Source organism: Enoplosus armatus, chromosome 18 (genome assembly GCF_043641665.1).
Source record: "Enoplosus armatus isolate fEnoArm2 chromosome 18, fEnoArm2.hap1, whole genome shotgun sequence".
NCBI lineage: Eukaryota > Metazoa > Chordata > Actinopteri > Centrarchiformes > Enoplosidae > Enoplosus > Enoplosus armatus.
This window is the reverse complement of record NC_092197.1, coordinates 12049769-12072201: the sequence shown is the minus strand read 5'-3', so window position 1 is coordinate 12072201 and position 22433 is coordinate 12049769. Positions and strand designations below refer to the sequence as shown.

Below are 22433 nucleotides of genomic sequence, written 5' to 3'. Positions count from 1 at the left end.
GTGTGCCCTTGAGAACATGAGAGCCGATTGTTTTCCCACAGGAAAAAAGGAATGTGTGTGTGTACGCTAATGTGTGCATGTTTTGGCATTATAATTTCCCAAGACATTTTGCCCTAAATGGTGCACATTTTTGAGGAATTGTACCATTAATTTCTGTGGGAAATAATATCGTTTTAGTGGTGAGCAGTCCGAGTAAAATAAAATGCATCTTCATAAAGACGCAGCTTTTCAACAGGTAAGCATGCCACAAAACCTACTTAGAGTCTGCAACATTTATCATTTTACAAGAGAATAGACAGAAAAGTCGCTTTACAAAAATACATTTCTGTAGTTGACAATCGGACATTCAATACGCCATGTCTGTACACGCCATTTCTGAACAAAATAGGAAAGATTACAATATTTGGCAATGCTTCACAGATGACAGCCAAAATATCTAAAGACAACATGTGAATCTATCTACCACCATTGTACATCACACTCACATACACTCACAAAATACAGTATACTCGAGGGAAGTGATGTGCAGCTAATAAAGCAATGAAAGGTGATAACTCTGTTAGCACCCTTTGCTAGAACACCGTAAACAGTCCAATTCAGCCAATGGTCGCATCCTAACATTCCTGCACACACATTCACACACACAAACATACATACAAAAATTAACAGTTTTGCGTCATGTGTCCTGTTTTTTTTTTTCAGTATTAGTCAAATGTTTGAATTACTTAACACAACACATGGGGTTTGTACTGAATGTGGAATCAAGGCTGGCTAATGTGCATTTTCATCTCTGAACTTGCATACAATTTCCAGTCCGTGTCGTTCCCTCTAAAAACGTTGCATGTCTATAAATTGAGCCCTCTCTAAATGTAGAAAGAAAATACTTTCCCAACATTTCATTTTCACTTGTATCTCAAGGCAACAATATAGCACTAAAACTGACAAACAGTCATATTCATGCACATAAGGCATCACTGAGCCAACACAGTGCAGTGGACCTACACTGACTTTGTGTAAAGCCCACTCACATTTTACTAAATCTTCATATATTAGGTTTATATATATTTAGAAAAAAATATAATCCAAGAATATCTTCTGAACTTTCTTTGGTAGATTAGATAAAGTATATAAAGCTAGATTAACTGCACCTAAATAAACTGTGACATGAGTCTACACCATTTGATTTTATGGCACAGTATGTACGCTTGGATTCATTTCGGCTTATTATTGGTCTTGATTAGTTTGTATTAAATATCAAGTTAAGAGTGAAAAGAACCCACACAACTACACATGGGGACAAGATGATGGAAACATACTACAACATGTGCATGCGCACAGACAGACAGACAGACACACACACACACACACACACACACACACACACACTGCAATTCCCAGGGAGTTCACAGGGATCAGTCCCTCTTCATGGTGAATGGGCTATCTGTCTGTTCTGTTTACATGTGATCCTCCTGTGTGTGTGTGTGTGTGTGTGTGTGTGTGTGTGTGTGTGTGTGTGTTTTTGTGTGTGTGTGTGTGTGTGTATCCGTGCACTAGTCCCCGAATGCAGGCACAATAATGCAGTCAGAATACAGAACACACCAACGTTTGTAACAAGGTACTTATTTGCAAGAATATGTAAATGTGAAATTTCCACAATCACATATTTACGACTTGTCATTACGACTAATTCTCTAAGCCAATCCCAAAGAGAAGGGGGAAGGATCACAGTTCAAGGGTCATTCATCTAAATGATTAAGGTTTTTACCTTCAATCAAAAGCCTTCAAAAAAAGAAAATCAGTCCAACGATGTACCAACAATCAGTGTACAATAAGTGTAAAAATACATCCTTTCTTGGTCTTGCTTTACCTTGGACACAGTTATAGAATGAGTTTAGTTACATAATCAAAACAACAAAGGTGCAATGTAACAATGTAAAAATTCATGAAAAGAGAAATTCACTGACAATTACCCTTACTATTTGTCAGGTTAACAGTCGTACACCAAAGCTGGGTAGCATCTCATATCATATATCAATGTGTGAACCCACGACTTAGTTGAAAACATCTCGTCTTATACAACAACATCAATAAATAATGTCAAATGTCAAAGTTTATGGACAGATGTCTTGATGCTGACAAACCATAATCAGTTCAGTCAATGCAAACAAACTATAAAATGACTGACTCAATAAATCAGTCAACAACAAGAGACACAACAAATACACGATACATGAACACACTGTTGCATCACTTTTAGTAATCAATTACTGAGGGGGTAAGAGCACGTAAAAACATGTTTAAAGAGTTTGCTATTGGCAGTTCACCTCAGCACTTTTCTAAAACACAGCAATCAACTGTTGTTCTGTTTCATTTCTTTGTTGTTTTGCATTCAACTCTTACTGTGCTAATAATCGAGCAACAGACATTGTTTCACATACTATACATACACTTTTTAGAACACTTTTCTTGTAATGTTTTGTTGTTTTGGCAAAATAAGTTAAGCATTCACTTCCCATAAAAGAAAACTAATAGATAAAAATGTTCAACCTCAAAAGAGTTCACTTCTCCTTCCATCTATCACCCCTGTCCATACACAGTACAGTATGCTGGGTTTCCTTGACCATTTCAAAACACCTTGTGGGGCTTTAAGCCTTTTCTCCTTCAGTGATTTGCTCTCGACTCCCCTTCTCTGTCTTTGCCAGCCGTGGCGGGTGCAGAGAGGACGCCTGTGTAACCTCCAAATGCGACAGAAGCAGCAGCGGCAGATCAACGCCTCCTTCCATCTCTTTACAGCACATTTCAGCTTAAAGGAGGAGACATCTTACAGCAATCACATCAGGCCTCTTTTTAAAAAGTTCAAATGCCAATTTGGCACAAGGGCTGCTCTGTGTGCGTGCCCTACACATGACATGTTGTGCCAATTCCCATACCCCCATGACCATATCCATATCCCGGCCCTGCGCATCCTTTTTCAACAGAACCAACGAAAGCCTTTTTGGTGTTCCTAACCCCAAAGCCACTGCCACTGCGCTGCAAACAGAAGGAGCAGAGGCGTTTGAGGCCCTTCCTGAAGGCAGAGTTGGAGAGGCTGTAGATGAGACAGTTACAGAAGCTGTTGCTGATGGCCAGCCATGTGGTTAGGAATGAGGCTGCGGGGTGGTGGTAGATCCCTCCGCTCTCCAACAGAAAGTAGAGGATGTAGGGCAACCAGAGGATGTAAAACACGCTTGTAATGCGGAACAGTACCATAGCATATCGCTTGTCTGGGTATGTTGATGCGGGCTGCTGATACTGTGGTTGGGATGTTTGTGGTTGGGACAAGTGGGGCAACTGCCCTTGCTCTATTGCATTGTTGTCCTTGACCACAGATCCCACTGTCAATCCTGGGCCCTGCAGCTGTTGGGGGCGGTATCGTGCGCGGCGCTCGCTGATCTCCCTGGTGTGCTGTCGGCAGATCTTGAAGATGTTGGCGTAGGTGAAGCAGACAGTGAGAGCAGCTGGGGCGTAGAGCATAGCGACAATAAAGGTTGTGAAAGCCGGACGAGTCCTCCACTCAACTGCGCACCACTCCACCACATCGCCGTGGTAACCAGGTTTCCCCCACCCGAGAAAAGATGGGAGGAACACCAGCGCAGAGTACAGCCATATTAGAACGATACAGCAGCGAACTCGACAAGGTGTAACCAGGGACGCGTAAGTCAGAGGTCGTGTGATGGCAATGTAGCGGTCGACACTCACACACGCCAACGACGCCATTGAAACTGATTTCAAAACAGACACCATGTAACCAAACACCTGGCAGGTGAGTCTGGGGTCGAGGCCCTGGAGGTGATGGAGCAGGGACAGGGAGGGGAACAGGCAGCTAACCCCCACCAGCAGATCAGCGTACGCCATAGTCTGGATGAAAGCACTGGTGGTGTGCTGGCTAAGCAAGGGGGCGCAGTGAAACACAAAAATCACCACGAGGTTGCCGGAAATAATAAGAATAGTGAGGAGAAGTATGACGGAGACTTCAAGGAGGCAGGTGGAGAAAATTTGGGAATAGCCTATCTCAAGCAGGCAGAAGGGAGCAGATAAGTTTGTCGGGACAGCAGAGGTCTGGTTCAGTGGATCCAGGGAGGAATTCATCATCTTGGGCAGGAATATGTGTCTGAGGGGCCCTTCAGGGGTACGATGAACCAAAGAACCCACTATTTTGTCAGGTAGCTGGCTGGTTCTGAAAGTCGCTGTGTGGTTTCAGTCCAAACAAAAAGCTCCATGCTGCAGTTCCATGATGAGACTGTCGCCATCTGCCATTTCAAATGCAGGAGGGATGGAAAGGACAGAGAACGGTGAAGAAGCCCCCTGGGTTTATCCTCAGTGCAGGCAGTTGTGGTGTTTACGTAAAGATACAAAACTACCAACAGATTAACACACGAAAAGAAACGCGTGTATTCCTTATGTTGTTCTTTTCCTGTAAAGCAAACTTCCCAGCTGAAGGCACCAAAAGGAAAAAAATAGAAAGAAATGACTTTGTTTAAAGGAATTCCAGTCCAATCTATGCTTGAAATGCCTCTGCTCCCTATAAAATCAGAGATGTCTTCAACATCTGCTGCAGCTGCAGAAAGCACAGATTGAAGCTCTCTCTCTTATCTGTCTATAGTCCACAGAGTCACAGACACAGCTTCCAGTGAAAAGACATTATTGTGTAATGTCCTGGGGACATAAATTGAGGGACGGAGACATTAAGCATAATATCTCCTTTTTATTCCGTCCTCCTGCTTCTCTTTCCTGTTTCCTTTTTCCCCTTCCTCTTCTTGCCTCCGTCGCCCTCTTTTCACCACTCTTCCACGTCCGCTTGCTCTTGTCTCACTTTCTGTCTGGTCCTTCGCAGTAAGATCACAGCAGACTGCCGTGAGCTGAGAGGATGAAGGCAGTGCGCGGGGTGACTGATATTCAAAAACACACACATACAAACACACCTCCGCTGTTGTTTCTATCCAGAGGAGCAGAAACTACGTCTGGAGTGGAAATGAGGTAGGCTGGCATACCGATGCTGGGAGAACCCCCGTGTTCATTTATCCTCCTTTGCTGTCTCTCTCTCTCTCTCTCTCACTCTTTCTCGCTCCCTCTGCCTCTCTCTCTACAGAAACAGTGGCACTGAGGCCCCTCCCCTTCCCTGTGGCTCCAACCAATGATCCACCGCAAGGGCACGAGGCTGCCTCCTTCCCCCGCCCTCTCACCCCTCCCCGTTTTTGTTTTTTTGTGCCAGTGTTTCTCATAATCACCCCAAGATTCAAACATGCTGTTTCACACTGTTAAAATTAGCAACATTCAGTGTTCAGCCAGCTGTTCTTGTAAAACTGACTTATGACTGTTAACATCTCTGCAGCTTCTCACCTCATTCCCAAAAGACAGGACATTTTGAGCTGTAAGAATCAGGACATTGTCTTTCTACAGTGCAGAAAAGTTATTGTTTGTCGTGAAACAATAACTGCATGCCTGGGTGCAGTTTACAGGAAACATTCCTATTATTTATCGGATTGTAAACCAAGGACATACAGTACAGGACAGCGGGTCGCCCTATAGCTTTGTACATCCTAGCATGTTGAAACTACTATGCAAACAGTATGTGCTTAATGTTGTGTGTGGGTTTATCTGTTCCTATAAATAAAAAGCACAGAGACAGGCAGAACTTGGCTGGCGCCGTTATTTAACAGATTAACAGATCTTTCATTTCTAGAGAAAGAATCCATTAAATTGGATGCGTTTCATTTTCTCTACTTGCATGTTTATTAAGGAAGTCTTAACTGCATTTTTTACTAGATCTGTTTTTTTTCATGCTGGTACTGTACACTGAATAAAATATCGATTTTTACGAGTTTAGTCATTTCTAATCTACTAATACAAAACTGCAGCAACATAAAAGCTTAGGAGACTGAGAGACAGATTCAAACACATGAAAGCACAGCACAAATAATTTAATTTGTACTCACAGCTGTATGTAATTAGCAGCCGATTCACTAACACAACAAGTAATTATGCAATTAGCAACTGGGTTCTGCCTTCTAGGCACAAACTGCAAGTGAAACAGAGCTTGAAAGGCGCAATTCACTGGTGAAAGTTCAGCAAGTTCAGATAAGAAATAAAAAAATGTAGTGATGCTAAAATTAACATTTTCTAAGGTCACTTTAACTCTAAGGTGAGAAATTCATTGTTTTAAACTTTATTTATAGAAATGTCTGTAAAACTAAACACGCCACTGCAACATAAATATGCTACTGCCATAGTGCGTTAGTCTAGTTTAAGTTGAACAAACTCACAGCCTGAACAATACATAACAACAACAACAACAACAACAACAACAACAACAACAAAGAGGGTGTATTGTTAATACTGTGCAAGTTGTACATCTTACTTGCCCTGCTGCCATTACACTCAACAGCTGCAGTAGCCTGAAATCAAACAGGATAAGTAAAAGTAAATTCAACTTAACTGTGATATTCTTTTCTCAGAAATAACTGGATACCTGAGGCATTTGTACTAAAAACTTGCGGATGACAGATCATGTGGAAATGTCATGATCAAAAACATTATGAAAAACCTTTGTCTGACACATTCAAAACTAAACACATGCTTACACACACAGCACTAGTGTCTTTTACAATGTAAACCTTGTGTAACGGTGGTACTTATGTAATGTATAATTACACATACGGAGGGTAAGAGGGTTTTTTTCCTTTCTGTTGAACTTTCCAAATCTGTGTGCATGTGTCTCTGAGAGAGTCTTAAAAACCTACAGCACTAAGTGGCAACTATTTAATTTCTTGTAAAAAATATTCTTATGGTTGTTCCAGAGCCAATGTACTATCTGTAAGCACAGTACAAACGAGATCCAAACATTTTCAGATTGTATTTAAGATTTTCACATCGCAGAATGTTTGCATTTGAACAGTAAACTTTGATCATGTATTTCTGTATGTGTGTACATATCCTTCTGTCTATTTGGCCTGAGAGCCCTAAACAGATATGTACCTGCTCCTAATTTTGCATGTGTCAGCAGATGCTGGGCCTCCACTTAGCATGAGAGTTGCTTTGACATAGTCAGCTATACCCAGGTAGCATGACCTCACCAGACATTTTTTAATCTCCCTCGCGGCAACATCAACCGTACGCTTTTTATTGCAAAGCTCTAACGGACTGGTTAGGACTCAGCTGAACACGTTTTATTCCATTTTCTGAAAACAGGTTAGCTCTAGCAAGTCCCCCTTCAGCCCTTCTGCAAAGAGCCTGCTGAATCTGTGCTAGATTAATTACCAGCTGAGTTATTTTTAGATCATATGATGTGATGATTGCATTTAATTACTCAGAATCCTGTACTAAAATTAGAAAATCAGTGGGTAGTGCTGCATGGTCTACATCTTCATCCTAATGACTTCCTGGAGACTGCAGAGTTTGTCTCGTGCAGGGTGATTTGGTGTAGCGTGATAAAGACCCAAACATACCCACACAGCCACACACACACATCAGCCTGCACCTTTCTCCCCCGCAATCCAGACACACTCCCATGCTTTCACGCACCTCCTCTGCCCACCACACGAGGAGCTAAAAATAGATGACAGTACGACGAAAAGGGGTTGGAAGAAGGAGAGAAACAGGAGAAAAGGATGAGGAAGGGAGTCAAAGGAAACACAGAGCTCATCAAAGATGATACTGTAGGAGGAAAAGGTGGAGGATATGTATACAATACAGCAAGGACAAAACATCAAGAAGAAAATGGAGCTGGGAGAACGAGGAAGAAGAAGAGCGTGATGTGCTGTCACCTGGTTGCCAAGCCGAGCACGACTTAGTCCTGTTAGCTGCCTAGCTAATGTTTCCTCACAGCTTGTCAACCTCTGAAGGACAGTAGCGGATACACCTGGCAACAACACAATGGTCCTAAACTCCTGTAAAGCATGGCTGCTTTTAAGGGAAAGAAACAAGCTGATGTTGTTTACAATTATTAATGATAAAGAGCTTAATAATGTTCATATTCTCATGTCAAGTCATATTTTTGGTTAACTGGTTAACATCATGATTACTCTTTACTGACATTGCTGTAGTTATTGTTAAGGTGGAATACAATTAATGCTTAATATCAGGTGGCGGTCTGTAGAACACCAGCAAATGTTTTGTATTTTTACTTAAATAACAAAAAATAATAAGAAGATAATTTAACTTGCATGCACTGCCATACTGGCTGACTTCCACCTGATTATAATTAACACCCACTATCCACCACCACCCAGCTGGTGGCTCATAATCCTGATAATTCTGTTCTGTTTTTATATAAATATAAAAATAAGCAGCCACACCGTGCCAACTTTTGTATCAGCGTGATATAACAAAAACATAAAAAGAACTGGTCAGCTGATCTCCTATCTGGGTTTTTTATTAATCAGAGAAATGCCAGGTACTGTAGGAATAGAAATGAAGAGAATTTCAAAGAAACTGAACAGCTACTTTCAATGAAGCTCTCATTTCACTGATCCTTAAAAAAAGACAAAGATCCACTGGACCCTGGTAGCTTCAGACTGATTAGTTGGATGTTGGCGCTTGTTAGCGTTGAGTGGAGTTTTTTATTGAGTGTCATAGAAAAGTTTGGGTTTGGGAGGGGTTGACTTAATTTGGTTAAGGTAATTTATGCAAATCCTAGTCCAGCCGTTAGTTTGATTTCCCCACTTTTTGGCCTGTCTGGAGGCACAAAGCAGGGAGATCCTGTTCCCCCTCTTCTGTTTACATTATTTATCAAACCATTAGGGATAGCTATAAAAAAGAGGCAAGAATGAAGGGAGTACAATCCAGTGGAAGGGAACAAACCTTTTCTATATGCTGATGACATTCTTCGCCTGCTTTAAGATCCAGCATCCCCTACCCAGGCTCTTCTTGATACAACTGAAACAGTTTCTCAGATTTATGGCTACAAAGTCAACTGGCACAAATCAGAGGTTTTTCCTGTATCCAAGGTATGTCATCCAGCTTATGGTTAGGGCTGGCCAATGTAAGTGGATCTCATCTGGTATGAAGTATTTAGTGGTCAACCTGTGCGACGATATTGCAGACATATAAATGTGACTCCCCTCCTTACAAAGATAAAGCACAGTCCAGAGAAATATAAGGCACTCAGTCTAATCCTTTGGGGCAAGATTAAAATGGTGATTGCACCACAGTTTAAGTACTGTTCGATGATGATGATACTGATAACAATACCTGGAGAAATACAAACAACACAACCAAATTATATAGGATTTTTATGGAATGGGAATAAGCCAATGATTAATTTACAAAAACCTGATACAACAAGAAGTAATGGTGGGCCTTCCCTGCCCTGTGCAGTATAGCCTTTGAGCTGGCTAAATTGGCAAAACACTGGATTAATGAGAGTGATCACCCAGGAGTAGAACAATAACTTGCTGCCCCCTTCAGTCCAATTGAGGCTCTATCACAAAATACCCCATCTCTTAGAGCAAAGAGGCTAATCCAATTTTACAACACTCAAAGAATGTCTGAACTAAACTTCACAAATTCTTAAACAAAACACAGTATATGCAGGTATATTCTTCGCTTCAGAATAACCCAGCGATAAAAGTGGGAGGAAAGTGATTTTTCCTGGTTGTGTAGTTGTGTAAGAAATATAGCTGATCTGGTTACTGATTAAACATTCAAATCTTATCAAGAACTCAGTGCACAGTTCAACCTAAAAAGTAAATCAAACTTCTGGAGATATTTGCAAATAAGAAGGGAGTGTACTTAAGCAGTTGACTGGGTAAGATAAGATAGATACGACATATGGTACAGTATTATTTTAAATTACCTAAAAATAAATAATCAATCAGCATCCACCTTTTATAAGATAACTGCTAACCCAATACATGGCAACTGTGAGAACCTCAGACTTATCTGGTAGAGGGATTTGAATTTGAACATTGAGAAGGACTCTTTGGCAAAGATAATTTCCAGCGCAGACTGGTTTACAAGAGAAGCTAGGGGAAAAGTTCTACACTATATTATTTTACACTTGTCCGTCTTCATAATATGGGTTTACTAGAAAATAATTTGTGCTGGAAATGCAAGAGGCATGAAGGCACCTTTATCCATGCAATGTGGGCCTGCCCTCTGGTTCTGCCTGTCTCGAGAGTCAAAACAATAAAGGAGTGGCTAGGTACACCTGTGCCTGAATCAGTTCTTTGCCTCTTGGGGCACAGGTCTTGTTTACCTAAGGTCTCCAAACCAGCATTTGCTCTGGCCCTAACAGGCTTCATTTCAGCTGCTACGGTTATCCTTCGTAACAGGGAAAGCAAAGTTAGACCTGAGTATAGAGAGTGGGTTAAGCTAATGACAGAGAGTGCGTTGAGTTAATGACTTCCAACCTGTATAACCGTAAAAAAATCATATTTGCAGGCCAATCACAACCGGGCATTTTGGTCTGTGCCTGTTGATAACGCCCCTTGGAAATCGAAAATGAACTAGGAGGTTCCAGATTTATTCGCATTTGCTAATTGGTCTGGCGATGTCAGGCTAGTGCTGACGGACTTTTGAATCAACAATGTTATGCACACTGCAGGGGTGATGCTCCGCTTTTGTTTAGTGTGTTGTTTTGGCTGTTGTTATGTGTTTATCATTTGAGTAAATGTTCCTTTAAAAAACTGGACAGTTAATACAGTATAATTCATATCTGAGGATTAATGATGTTTATCTCTATAAAATGAGCCTAGAGCTAGTTCATAAAGTAACACCAACATTAGACAAGGGTGTACATAGACAAACACAAACACATTATTGTTGAAAGATAACAAGATTCCACAAAAAATGATCACATTAAACTTAAAAAATGACTCCATTCTGTCATCTTCCTGGGAAACTGGCTTCAAAGTAAAGTATTTCCATTTATGTCCAGCAGAACAGCAATGCACAGATAAACCTATAGCACAGAGAGACAGGCAGTCATATAGTCAACACAGAAAAAGAGTGAAGCGGACACGTTGGGCCGACAAGACAGTGGGAGAGGAGCGAAAAAGAGGCAAGCACACAGTGTGACAAAACACAAACGAGCAGGCAGTTAAGAGAGAGGCAGGAAGACACACGAGTTGACAGGAGCACAGACAGGTCTAGGTGGAAGTCTGAGAGAGTCAGAGTCAGGCGTACACAAATACAAATTATTATAAAGACAGACAGATAGACAGAGGGGCAGGCAGACAGGTCATTATGTGGGTCAGACGGAGACAGGCAGGCAGACGGACAGTTAGGAAAGCTTGTTTTTGCTCTCCACAGGAGGCTGGCGCAGCAGGTCTGGCGACACATCCATTTTTGTGTGTGTGTGTATGTGTGTGCTCATATACACACCTTAGGAGACATTTCTAACATCCTGTCCCCCTCATGTAGGTAAATAGAGGTTGAATATCATCTTTGAATATCATGCAGACAACACCATCATTAACCACTCATGCACAAGCTAACTACAACCTCAAAAGTCACTATAGAGTTTAATCAACAGCTCTGTGACACTGTGTCAGCAAAGCGGTGTGTCCTGCAACTGTGCAGGTGTACCTAATAAACTGGTAATTGTTTGTTAATAATGTCAACAGTTTACTCCTCTTATAGAGAGTAATAGTAAATGTGCCCACACTGTGCGTAACCACATATTTTAGCACTATGTTGCCCAACCAGCAGGCTTCCTAACATTTGCTACTGGGCCATGAGAAGAATTATAATTACATAACTGTATATATGCTGTTATTACCTTGCAGTTCAGCACAATCTGTCCACTACTTCTTTCCTCATCACTCCCTGTCACGCCCACGACAACATGATACTGATTATGAATTGAAGTAGGTTATCAGATTACAAGGTAATTAGTCAATCCTCACCCACTTAGCTACTTGATCTGCTTGCGCTGTGCTCCTATTACTGTTGCAACTATCCAACTCTCAAACTCTCAATATTGATGTGTGTGTTAAAATACACAAACTGTGAACTTTTTATTATCCTCCCCCTCTTGTCAATATCAAAACAGCCTACGACAAAAAAGGTTTGGAACCCCGTTTTAACAGGATTACGTACACTATAATATCCATATCCATCAATATCATTTTAATTATTCCACCAGACTACAGCTTATAACATGGAAAAAGGAACTACATTCACACACTGTGTCAATTTTGGTTAAAGGTTAAGCAACAAAGAGAAAGATTATGCTGATAAAAATGGGTTGACTGTTATGCTATAATATGGTCACAATGTTACTGCCGCCCAGTACAATAACAAAGTGTTGCCTGCCAACATGTCATATTGTCTTTCGTAACATCCTCCTGATTAAAATCAGCTGGCACTGGACCAGTGTGCTGCCAATTATTTGTTTGCCAGACTTAGTAACTCTGTCAATGACTGGCTTCTACTCACTATAATTTATGAAGCTAATGGAAACATTTGTGGCAATGGCTACAACAGCCTAATTTATTGGTTACTAGTGAAGTGTTAATAAGTCAGCACCCAGAGTTAGAATGGTACTTCCAGTACTTGGCAGCAGGGACCCTCATATTGAGGAGTTCATTAGAGCTCCATAGGGAAAGAATAGGTTTAATGTCTAAGACCGACAGCCCTGTTTGCAGTTCAATCAATGCCCTGCATTCAGATATGTGAGTGAACACAGAGTTCAGACAGGGTTAGGGTACAAAAGAGGGCACTAGCTAGGACACGATGTGCATACGGTGCAATACAGCACAAAGAGATACACACAGCCACAGGCTGAATACAGAAAGCACACAAAACAAATTAGGAGCTGGCACATGAGTATGGTATGTACACATTTTAAAACAGGAGCTGAAAAGAGAAAGAAGGAATTAGTACATCAGAAGATAAGCTTCAATTAGTACCAGTAACAATACCAACATCAGTGTGAAAGAAAAGTCTTTCCTAATTAATATATATAATATGCAGAGTACCATTATGCAATTTATTTAAATATCCTTTTCATTTTAGAGCTATTATATATTAACAATACCTTTCGTATCTTAGTTCTAGTTTGATTTAAAAAGAATCAATGCAACTTACGCTACACACACCTCACTGTGTTAAATAAGATATTTATGGTCTTTCTGTCCTTTAACTGTTCTTGGCTACCTTCCCCAGTCTTGCTCTAAGGCTAAATAAAAAACCCAAATCGTCTGTCACAGTCAGATAGAGCTGCACATGTTCTCCACACTTTTCTCTGTGTGTTTGATGGCTGACGTACAAACCTGGAATGTTTTAGTGCTTCTGCAATAAATTCCTATCCAACTTTCTGTCCAATGGCTATCAATACAATGCCGTTGTGATCCGTTGTTATTGTTGTCTGAGTGAAAGTTGAGATTCCATTCATACCATTCATGTTAACGGAAAAACAGCGTGGGTCCTACGTTATTCTGGTGTAAAACTTCTATTTGAGTTTATCCTCTTTTTTTTTTTTTTACTTTAAGTTAACATCATCACATGCCAGAGATGTAAGGCAAAATAAAGGAAAAGCACAAAGGCAGAGATAGGAAAAGAACAAAAGAGAAAGGGAAATGTGGTTAGGGAGAAAATGAGAGTGGGAGAGGAGAGCAGAGAGGAGGAAAGGGCAAGGCCAACATCTTGTCACCACCTGGGACCCGGCTTGCTGCCCGGGGATGTTGCCTTTACATAAGAATAGTGGACAGAGCTGCGGCCGAGAAACAAACGACAGACTAACACACTGTTCTCGGCGCACGGGGGGGGCTAACCATCTACAAGTCACCTCCGATCCTTACACACATGGCCACACAGAATGATCTACACATGCACGACGGGACTCTCCAACAAACTAAAACTAAAAAGCTAGCTGTCATTTCTTAACATACGTACAGACAAAGGTCTGCAGAAAAGACACACATAGGAAGAGGCAATTACAAGGCCAGGCCAAGCGGCTACGACAAAACTAATGTTAAAAATGTCACCTTGGAAATCATCATAATTTAAATAATAATAATAATTCAGATCCATTCGCAAACGGAATAGAATACAATACTTGATCACGTTTTCGGACTCTTTTGACCTCTTTCTTGACTAAAAAGTACAGCTATCTTGATGAAATATGATTCCTTACTTTCAGAGGTTCATAAACAGGTAGTTACATAAATATTTTGTTTCTTCGTTTATGAACTGAGTACAAGTTAAAACACTACTGAGTTATTAGAAACGATAAGGGTTATTAGCTTTAACAGAACCATTAACATGCGGTAAATTTCCTCTTGAACAAAGTGTAAAAACATTTCACTTGCAAAATGCCACAAGTAATCAGCTGGCATGAGCTACCGGGCAGCAGTCACAAGTTTGAAGCACATGTGAAAGAAACTTATCAGTACCATCAGTGGCCCCAGAGGTGTACTTTCAAAGAAATAAAACCTAACCAGGACTGTTGCCAAGGACAATAACAGTCACACATTTGCTGTTGCCAGCACAAACAAAACAAAACAGAAAATAAACTTGAATTAAATGTGTTTCAGTTTAAGACATCAAAAGTGTAAAAACTGAGAGGACAAAACAATTACAAAGATTTAGAAATCATCAGAGGTGATGTGGACAGCTTGCAGATGTGTCCTAAAAGTAGGGGAGCTTGTGTATGAGTCATCTTGTTGCTTTTCACAACACCACCAACATTAGGGGACCATGGGAATTTAGTGTGTCCTGACCATCTTAACAAAGACAATACTTTTGTGTGGTCTTACCTTTGTAATAAGAGTGCGGTACTCTTCTACCTGGTGGTCATTGTTATGGCAGCCGGCCAGGAGCTGCCACACCTCCCCACGGAGAGCCTCGGGAATGCCACTCCGCACCAAAGCTGGCAGCTGCCTGGGACGCACTGATAAGTTCATGTGCCTGACAGAGGAGAGGAGAGGAAGAGTCAACCATGGCAGTTTATCAAAGACATACTGATTTAAACAGTGCTGCTTATTCAATCTATATTATAAGTATGGCACATTGATAACGTCGTCATCACACAAGCTGTGCATCTGCAATCTTTCTGTGCACACCTTCCTACCATATCTACCTAAAACAAAGTTTTCATTGGCTCTACGTTGTGTCTAAAAAGGACCATCATCATCTCTACAGATGGTCTGCTGGGCCAAAATCATTACAATGAGCAGGAGTTATATCTCCTAATACTAAGTATATAAGATGTACATGAATAGCTGTCAATAGAACCTGTCCCACCTCCTACAAGAGATATAATCAATCAAGGACTCCTGTCACCGTTTCAGAATGTAAAATATGTGCTATTCTTGTACAGAAAACGTGTGATTCTTTATTTATCCCTGAAATTCTTTTTCAGCTTCATCACTCTACTTTTTTCTCTGACATTTGTACATTAGTTTGGCTTTACTTTACCCCTGCACTATTTTTAGCAGGATGGGAAGACAATAGACAATAGTAGACAATACGCCAATAGAAAATTGCAGCAACAATACACAGAGGCAAATCTTAATGTGTTCCTTCCTTCCTTCCTAGTCTTCACATTTAAATGTTAAAGCTTTGGGGAAGCACTTCATCTCAGAGAGTGATTTACACTGTATGCAGCGTAAAAATGAACTCAGGCATTTGCCATAGTTACTAGCAAGTGACAGAGAAAGGATTAGAGATACAGCAAGGAGAAGGTAAACTTGGAGGCACAGCTGTACCTACCTACCAACTATCGCCTGACTGGAGCCGACAGAAAAGCCCTGAATCCCTGATGATTCTCTCACCCCCCCCCCCCCTTAATTCATCCCTCTCTCTATTTGTTTGGTTTATTTGTTCCGAACATCAGGTTATGCAATATGTGGTATTTTATGTTGAGACTAAGAATGGAAACAAAAGTACACTGTGTATGTGTGTGTACGTGTGCATGCATGTGACATAAGTAATGCCAGCCGTGGTCCTTAGGGGCATAAGACTGTAAAGGGCTTTCTGTGATTTGCCTCTCAGAGTTCCCTGAGCGCTACATCCCACAATGCTACAACACACACTCTCTCGCTCTCACACACAAAATCACCAATCACTCGCACAAAGCCTTGTATTATGACTTACTAGTCTTATGATTCCTCTATTTATTTAGGCATTATTTTTATCGAGTTTTTATCGAGCAAGACGAATCCCTCCAAAACATTTAATGTCAACATTTGGTGTTGTCAAAGGACATTATGAACACCAAAATATAGTAAGTAATGGAGAAAGAAATGAGTACAAATTCAACAATATTATACTGTTCTCCTGAAGAACATACATGAGAACAGACGAGGAGGAAGGCAGAGACATGCTATGTGGTGTGTATGTGTGGAGATTAACTTACAGCTAATTAAAGTCCGGGCAGTTTCTATTGAGTTTATCACAAGCTTTTGATTAAAAACAAATGCAGTAATGGGAGAAAGAAGCCATCTTAATAAGCTGCTTATCAAGAACTCCTGCCTGCTGCTCTTTCTTTCACATACGTCCGCTAAACCCCACACCCAAAAACGAATTATTTGCGTGTGTGTAGGCAACAGCAATAGAAGATGAAGGACAAAGTTAACAAGGGAACAAAGCCTTACCACTTGGATAACAAGTCTCCCCAGGTCTCCAGGATCTTCTCTGCACACTCCTTGGAAACGTCACCTGACCCGCTGAGTAACGGCTCATCGTTATCTGGACACACAGAGTGAAAACAAGTGAGATCCTGAACTTGAACTACAGCTCTCAAAATAAATGTCTTTTTATTTGATAAACCACATGCAGACCTAGATGAGAATATTTATGATCAAAACCAATTGTTGGGTCTCTTATTTCAACTTCTCGTAGTATCAGCTATATATATAAGAATATTTTCATATGGCTTCTATAAAAACATTATACCCTTTGCTATATCAGGAATTGTTTGATTCATATTTGCTGTCCATCTGTATTGTGTGCCTTTAATAAAATAAAAATCCCATAAGAAGTGACTAAGCAAAAAAAGCATCCAATCACCTTCCTCTTCATCATCCTCAGGTGGTGAAGGAACCGTGGTACCAGTGCCGGTGGACAGGACGCCAGGACTAGCTGTGGTCTTCCTTTTCTCTCTCTCAGTCTCACTTTCCAAACTCACCACCTCATAAAGTGTGTCAGAGGCAGGACTCTTACGCTCCTTACGCTCCATCTGAAGAGAGATGCAGTTAGAAGACGTCAGATAAAATACAGGAAGAGTCAAGAGAACATCCTCCGATTGGCTGATAAAACATCCATTCTTCACATATTAGCAGAACCACAGTGTATTAACAAACTGATTGTTTTTGTACCACTGTATGTCACAGCTGATATTTGGTGCAATTCACAGAGATTTAACCGCAGATTGGAAATTGCACCATGACTTGACATACCTGTCGCAGTTTAAGGTAGAAGGTCTCAGTGTAGTTACGCTTGCTGAAGGGCCAGAACAGCCGGTCATTTGGGGAGCACACTCTGACCCTCGTCTCCAGCAGAAAACGGACTGGCTCCTCCACCTCTGTGATCACCAGGTCCACTGCTGTCGTCATGTACATGAATTTATCTAGAAAAACAAGAAAAGGGCTAAAACGTTACCCCCAATCACTGATTCCCTTTCGTTGTACCTGTGTAACCGCATGATTTATGAGAACACTGGAGTTTGACTTATTGTGTTTGAGGTAGGCATGTGGCACAAAGATGGAACAAAGTCAGTGCATTTGGGTCATTCTTTGTTTCATCATTGATTTTCCAGCAGTATTTATGTGCAATCTGTCAAAATATTGTGGATTCTGCGTTATGCAACATTATTTTTAACAGAAAGAACAGTTTCCATGCCTATTTAGTGTAGCTATAATTCAATCATAAATTGCTCCTTCACAGTTTGAGTTGAGGATTTGTGCAACCAGAGGAAAGTGTTTTTTATGCTTGGAAATGTGTCAAACATTAGTGTGAAAACATGAATAAACCAACCAACTAGCCAATGAAATATGAAGTAAGGAAATAATAACTGCTGAAAATCTTTCTGTTTTATTTGCATTTTCAACAGCTTTTTGGCTGTTACCTTTGGGCGTTTCCTCATTCACAGCCTGGAACTGAGGCGTGTTGGGGTTCCAACTTCCTGTGATGATGTAAGACTTCCCGTCGGAGCTCTTTCCCATTGACTCCTGAAGGGGCGCAAGTTGGAAGAAGTAAGCAAAGACAGACAAACGCACGACGACACACACACATACACACATGAAAACAGTCACCCACCAGGTCTAGCAGGTGCATGTCACTGTTCTTCACATTTTTCCCTGGGCTGAGCAGGAGCCCGAAACACCTGGAGAGGAATGAAAGCACACATCAGTACATACAAACATGCACACACAGACACCGAGAGATGCAAGAGAGAGAAAAGTGAAAAGAATAGGATTACATAAGAAAAAGGAAGAGGGGAAAAAATAACAGAGCAAGAGCGGGAACCAGACACAGAACAATAACTCTCCCTATAGAGTAAAACCAGTTGTTAACCATCACATGTTACCACAAATAGCTTCCTGGTCTGATCTAACACAGACCAGAACATGGAGAATATTAAACACACCACTTCAATCCTTACCTTCTCTGGGTCCATCAAACAATAACAAACCGTGGTGAAATTGAAGTCGGTAAAAAGGTGATGGAATGTTTACATTTCAACAGATTTATTAAACCGTGGAAAATGAGGCGCCTCAGGAGACAGACTCGCATCAATCACCATGTTACAACTTTGCTGGAAGACTTAAAACCTGACATGGGTCGACACACGGATGTAAAGATGTTTATCAAATGTAGCTGAGTGATTCCTTTCTTGTGAGTGTCTGGTCGTGTTTTAAGCACACACATCTCAGCTGTAGCAAATGGTGGAATCTCTGTAAGTCAGTCAACATTTTCCTTTTACAGGACAATTTCTGAGTGACAGAAATTTTAACTTACATCCTCCATTCACTTAGTTGTTGACATCCATGTAGATTTGTTTTGAGATATATCTGTTGTCTTGGTTGTTGTATTTCAGAATAAATCTTCTGAAAGTAGTGCTGTCTACATACCAAAAGCGTTTCTTAATAAATGAGAAGAAGTTTTCCATCTGCCTTTAAGTATAACACAAAAACCAACATTCAGTGATGCTATGCCACTGTATAGTAAACTAGTTCCTCTGAGGATGCTCCTCTGAAGCTATTCTGAAGATGTCTTGTGTGTGTGTGTGTGTGTGTGTGTGTGTGTGTGTGTGTGTATGAATGAGTTTGTGAGTGTATGTGCTTGTCTTGTGCTTTATTTTACCTCTCAATCGCCAGTTCCTTATTGGAGGTCTGCTGGACATAAATGACAATTTTCTTGTCCATTCCTGCACGCAGCTTGAAGCTCTGCTTGTCCTTGTCCTTTGCTACAGCGCTGAATATGTGAACACAAGAAATATTACGAAAAATCTCGAACAGCAACAAGATCGTCAATAGGAAAAAAGGGTTGAATGTGACAAAAGCAGATACAGTTTGACAGTGACACAGGAAGGCAGATTTGCTATCATTTGAAACCTTATATTAGAGAATTTGGTAAATTTAGGTAATATTTGACCACAGACTGACCAGACAGGTTGTTTAATTGTATCTGGACTGAATAATCAAATCGAAAATGATCAAACTAAAACATATTATTTAAACCACTAGTGTTTCTTCTGCTGGACAACTTATCAGCCATTTTTTTTCAGCCAGTCTGACTGAAAATAAATGTAGGACCATGGCTCATGTTCACAATAGACCTATTTATCATAATAAAAGCACAAGAGCCATTTTCAAACAGGAAAGAAAACCAGGTTTGAGACCGGAACAGTAATCAACATTCTCCAAACCTTCGCTGACACAAATTCCTGAGGAAACACTGAAGGAACCCTTAAGCACAGAGATTCTTGAGTGAAAAAGAAAATGCATTCATCAATTTGAAATCTCCTGCAAACATAGATGACCTGCCATGATTTCAGGCAGTGCTGAGAGTAGGGACTTAATGTACCAGATACAGCTTTGTCATGGTTTTACCCTGAACTGCGTCCTCTGACTACAGATAAACAGACTAGTTTACACCCTATTAAAGGAAAAATTACTTCAATATATTCTACTTCTATTTCATCTTGCATATATCATTCTATACACACTATTTTATAGAGCATTCTTTCCATATCTTATTTCCACAAGGAAAAAATGCCTACATTACACACAGAAACCGTCTACTTGCATGTGAGAGCTGTTTGCTTGGAAGTTAGCACATTGAAAATAATCAACCGAGAGCTAATGAGGAGGAAATATGTGCTGGCTAAAAATAATCACAGGCATTTTTTCATTTGTTTGTTTTGTTTTGTTTTGAAAATAAGCCGAGTATCTAGGGCTGTTTGTGATCACACGGAAGTGACTCAGTAATATGGGAAAACAAAATAAAAAAAGGTCAGGGACGATGGGCTGAATGGAGCAAACACAGGAACTTTCTGTTGTGTTCTCTTATCAATGTGAGAAAAAGAGTGATTAATAATGGTCAAAATTTCAGTCTACTGTGAGACAGGAAGGACTCCTCAGTCCCTCTTTTTTTGTTTCTGATCCTCTTCAGTGATATTTTTATCATTTCACAGTTATTTTCAGGTTTCATTTACTGACAAATCCTTTTTGTATATAAACCAATAAGATGATACTCCCCTCACGAGTAGTATGTACCTCACATGCTGTCAGCCCCGCAGAGGTTTGTGACTTTTGTAACTGGGTCACCCACAAGTGTGCTAACTTTGAACAACACTCATTCGCCAAAAGTAGGGCTGCATGTCCCTGTGTTTATGTGCGTGACATTGGTAATTTGGTGAAAAAAATCAGATCATTCTGTGGCCATTTTCATTCAACAATTTCTTAAATATTTTGTTAGAATGGTGATACCACTGCCAATCTCAACAATACATAATGTAAATAAATAAAAATGCTTAATGCAGGAATGTATGTCTCACCTGAAAGTCCCCTTGCCATCATCCTCCTTGATTTCCAGGCTGACGGTGAAGGTAAACAAGTCACTGTCAGGGGTGAGCGGAGCAGCCTGCTGAGATGACAGAACTGCCTTCTTAGCTGACCGCCGAAACGCTGTGGCAAAGCTGTACAGTATCCTACTCACCTGCAGGAGAAAGATAAACACACACACATAGACAAATGATTCAATATGCAGACAAATCTGCACACTGTTAAACTAAGCACAATACTGTGTAAACACAAGGCTGTCCAAAGAATATATACACATAAATAACGACAAAAAGCCCTACAGTCATGCACTCAAAACCTTCCAACCCAAACACTAATAAATTACAAGCGTTGGTAAAACTGTAGTGATTAATTGCACTTTTTTCCCCCATACACTAAACACGCAGATGGATGCTACAGAGTGATTACGAGGGAGCTACCAAGTGACCAAGAAAAGTGATAGCTTCAAAATGAATGAACTTGTATTGTGTATGTTTGTATGTAATAAGCAGAAATAGCCCAAGTGGTGCATTTGTCCAATCAGATACAGAAAGTATTAGAGTTGGTGTTATTTGACAGGGCATTTTGAAATGAAACAAGGGTTCTTGTCCTTTTTTTCAATACATCAACTACTTTGTTCAGCACCTATACATTTGTGTTTGAATGGGCATTCATGACCTTTACTGACCTCTATTCACACACACAGTAGAAAAACAGCATTTGTGAAATGAATACAAGTTTCCTGTGCCAATCTCCATCCCCCCCTGTTGCTTTAAGTTATGGACACAGACAACATTGACACGTCAGTTAGCTAATTAAAGCAGAAATCCAATAGAAAACATCCACTGAAGAGATAGATGTATCACAAGGCAAAATACTGTAGTATTTCTTTTTTATCTTTGGCACCAAGTTCAGCAGCTTCTGTAGCTGAAATGTCTTGTCGACCATAAAATGGAGTTTTGGAAGCCAAAAATATCCGCACCAGGCAAAGTAATGACCCATTAGCATTGATTAAAAACTCAATCAAACCTCTGCAGATCTGTTATTGCCATTTTGTGATATGGGGCACTAAAAAACTTACCTAATGACCCACTACTCTACTGACAGCAGACCCTCCAACCTATTAACCATTTTTGAGTTTTAATCAACATACTGATTCATATTTGCCTGTGAATCTGAGTGTGGAGGTATTGTTCCTATTAACATTAAACAGAGACAACTCAGTCCTTCCAGAGACGGCGGGGTTCTGCTAAATCTCCAACCCCAAAAAGGGGCAGAGTTGGGGGGGGGTGGGCAGCGAAAGACTGCCAAGCGTGGAAAACTGGGTGGTAATGATTTATTTACATCCACTAAATGTAATTTTCCACTCACAAGACTTTAGATTTGGGAGCTTTGTATTTAGTCAAGAAAAAGTATGTTATTCTACATTTGATCATTACTACACGG

The 22433-nt window shown here is 40.5% G+C and overlaps 2 protein-coding genes across 2 annotated transcripts in view; both read right to left on the bottom strand.

Moving 5' to 3' along the window:
- LOC139301076 (rab GTPase-activating protein 1) overlaps positions 1-22433 on the bottom strand; it is a 60953-nt gene that overhangs the window by 31245 nt on the left and 7275 nt on the right. Inside the window, exons 6-13 of the mRNA XM_070924357.1 lie at positions 20984-21144; positions 19288-19398; positions 18241-18307; positions 18050-18152; positions 17382-17551; positions 16993-17161; positions 16578-16671; positions 14739-14889 (exon numbers count right to left, since the gene is read on the bottom strand). Of these exons, the coding sequence (XP_070780458.1) occupies positions 14739-14889; positions 16578-16671; positions 16993-17161; positions 17382-17551; positions 18050-18152; positions 18241-18307; positions 19288-19398; positions 20984-21144 (1026 nt within the window). The remainder of the gene's footprint in view (positions 1-14738; positions 14890-16577; positions 16672-16992; positions 17162-17381; positions 17552-18049; positions 18153-18240; positions 18308-19287; positions 19399-20983; positions 21145-22433) is intronic.
- Positions 2899-4262, bottom strand: LOC139301560 (probable G-protein coupled receptor 21). The gene has a single exon (XM_070924993.1). The coding sequence runs from the start codon at positions 4129-4131 to the stop codon at positions 2899-2901; it is 1233 nt and encodes a 410-aa protein (XP_070781094.1). The 5' UTR covers positions 4132-4262.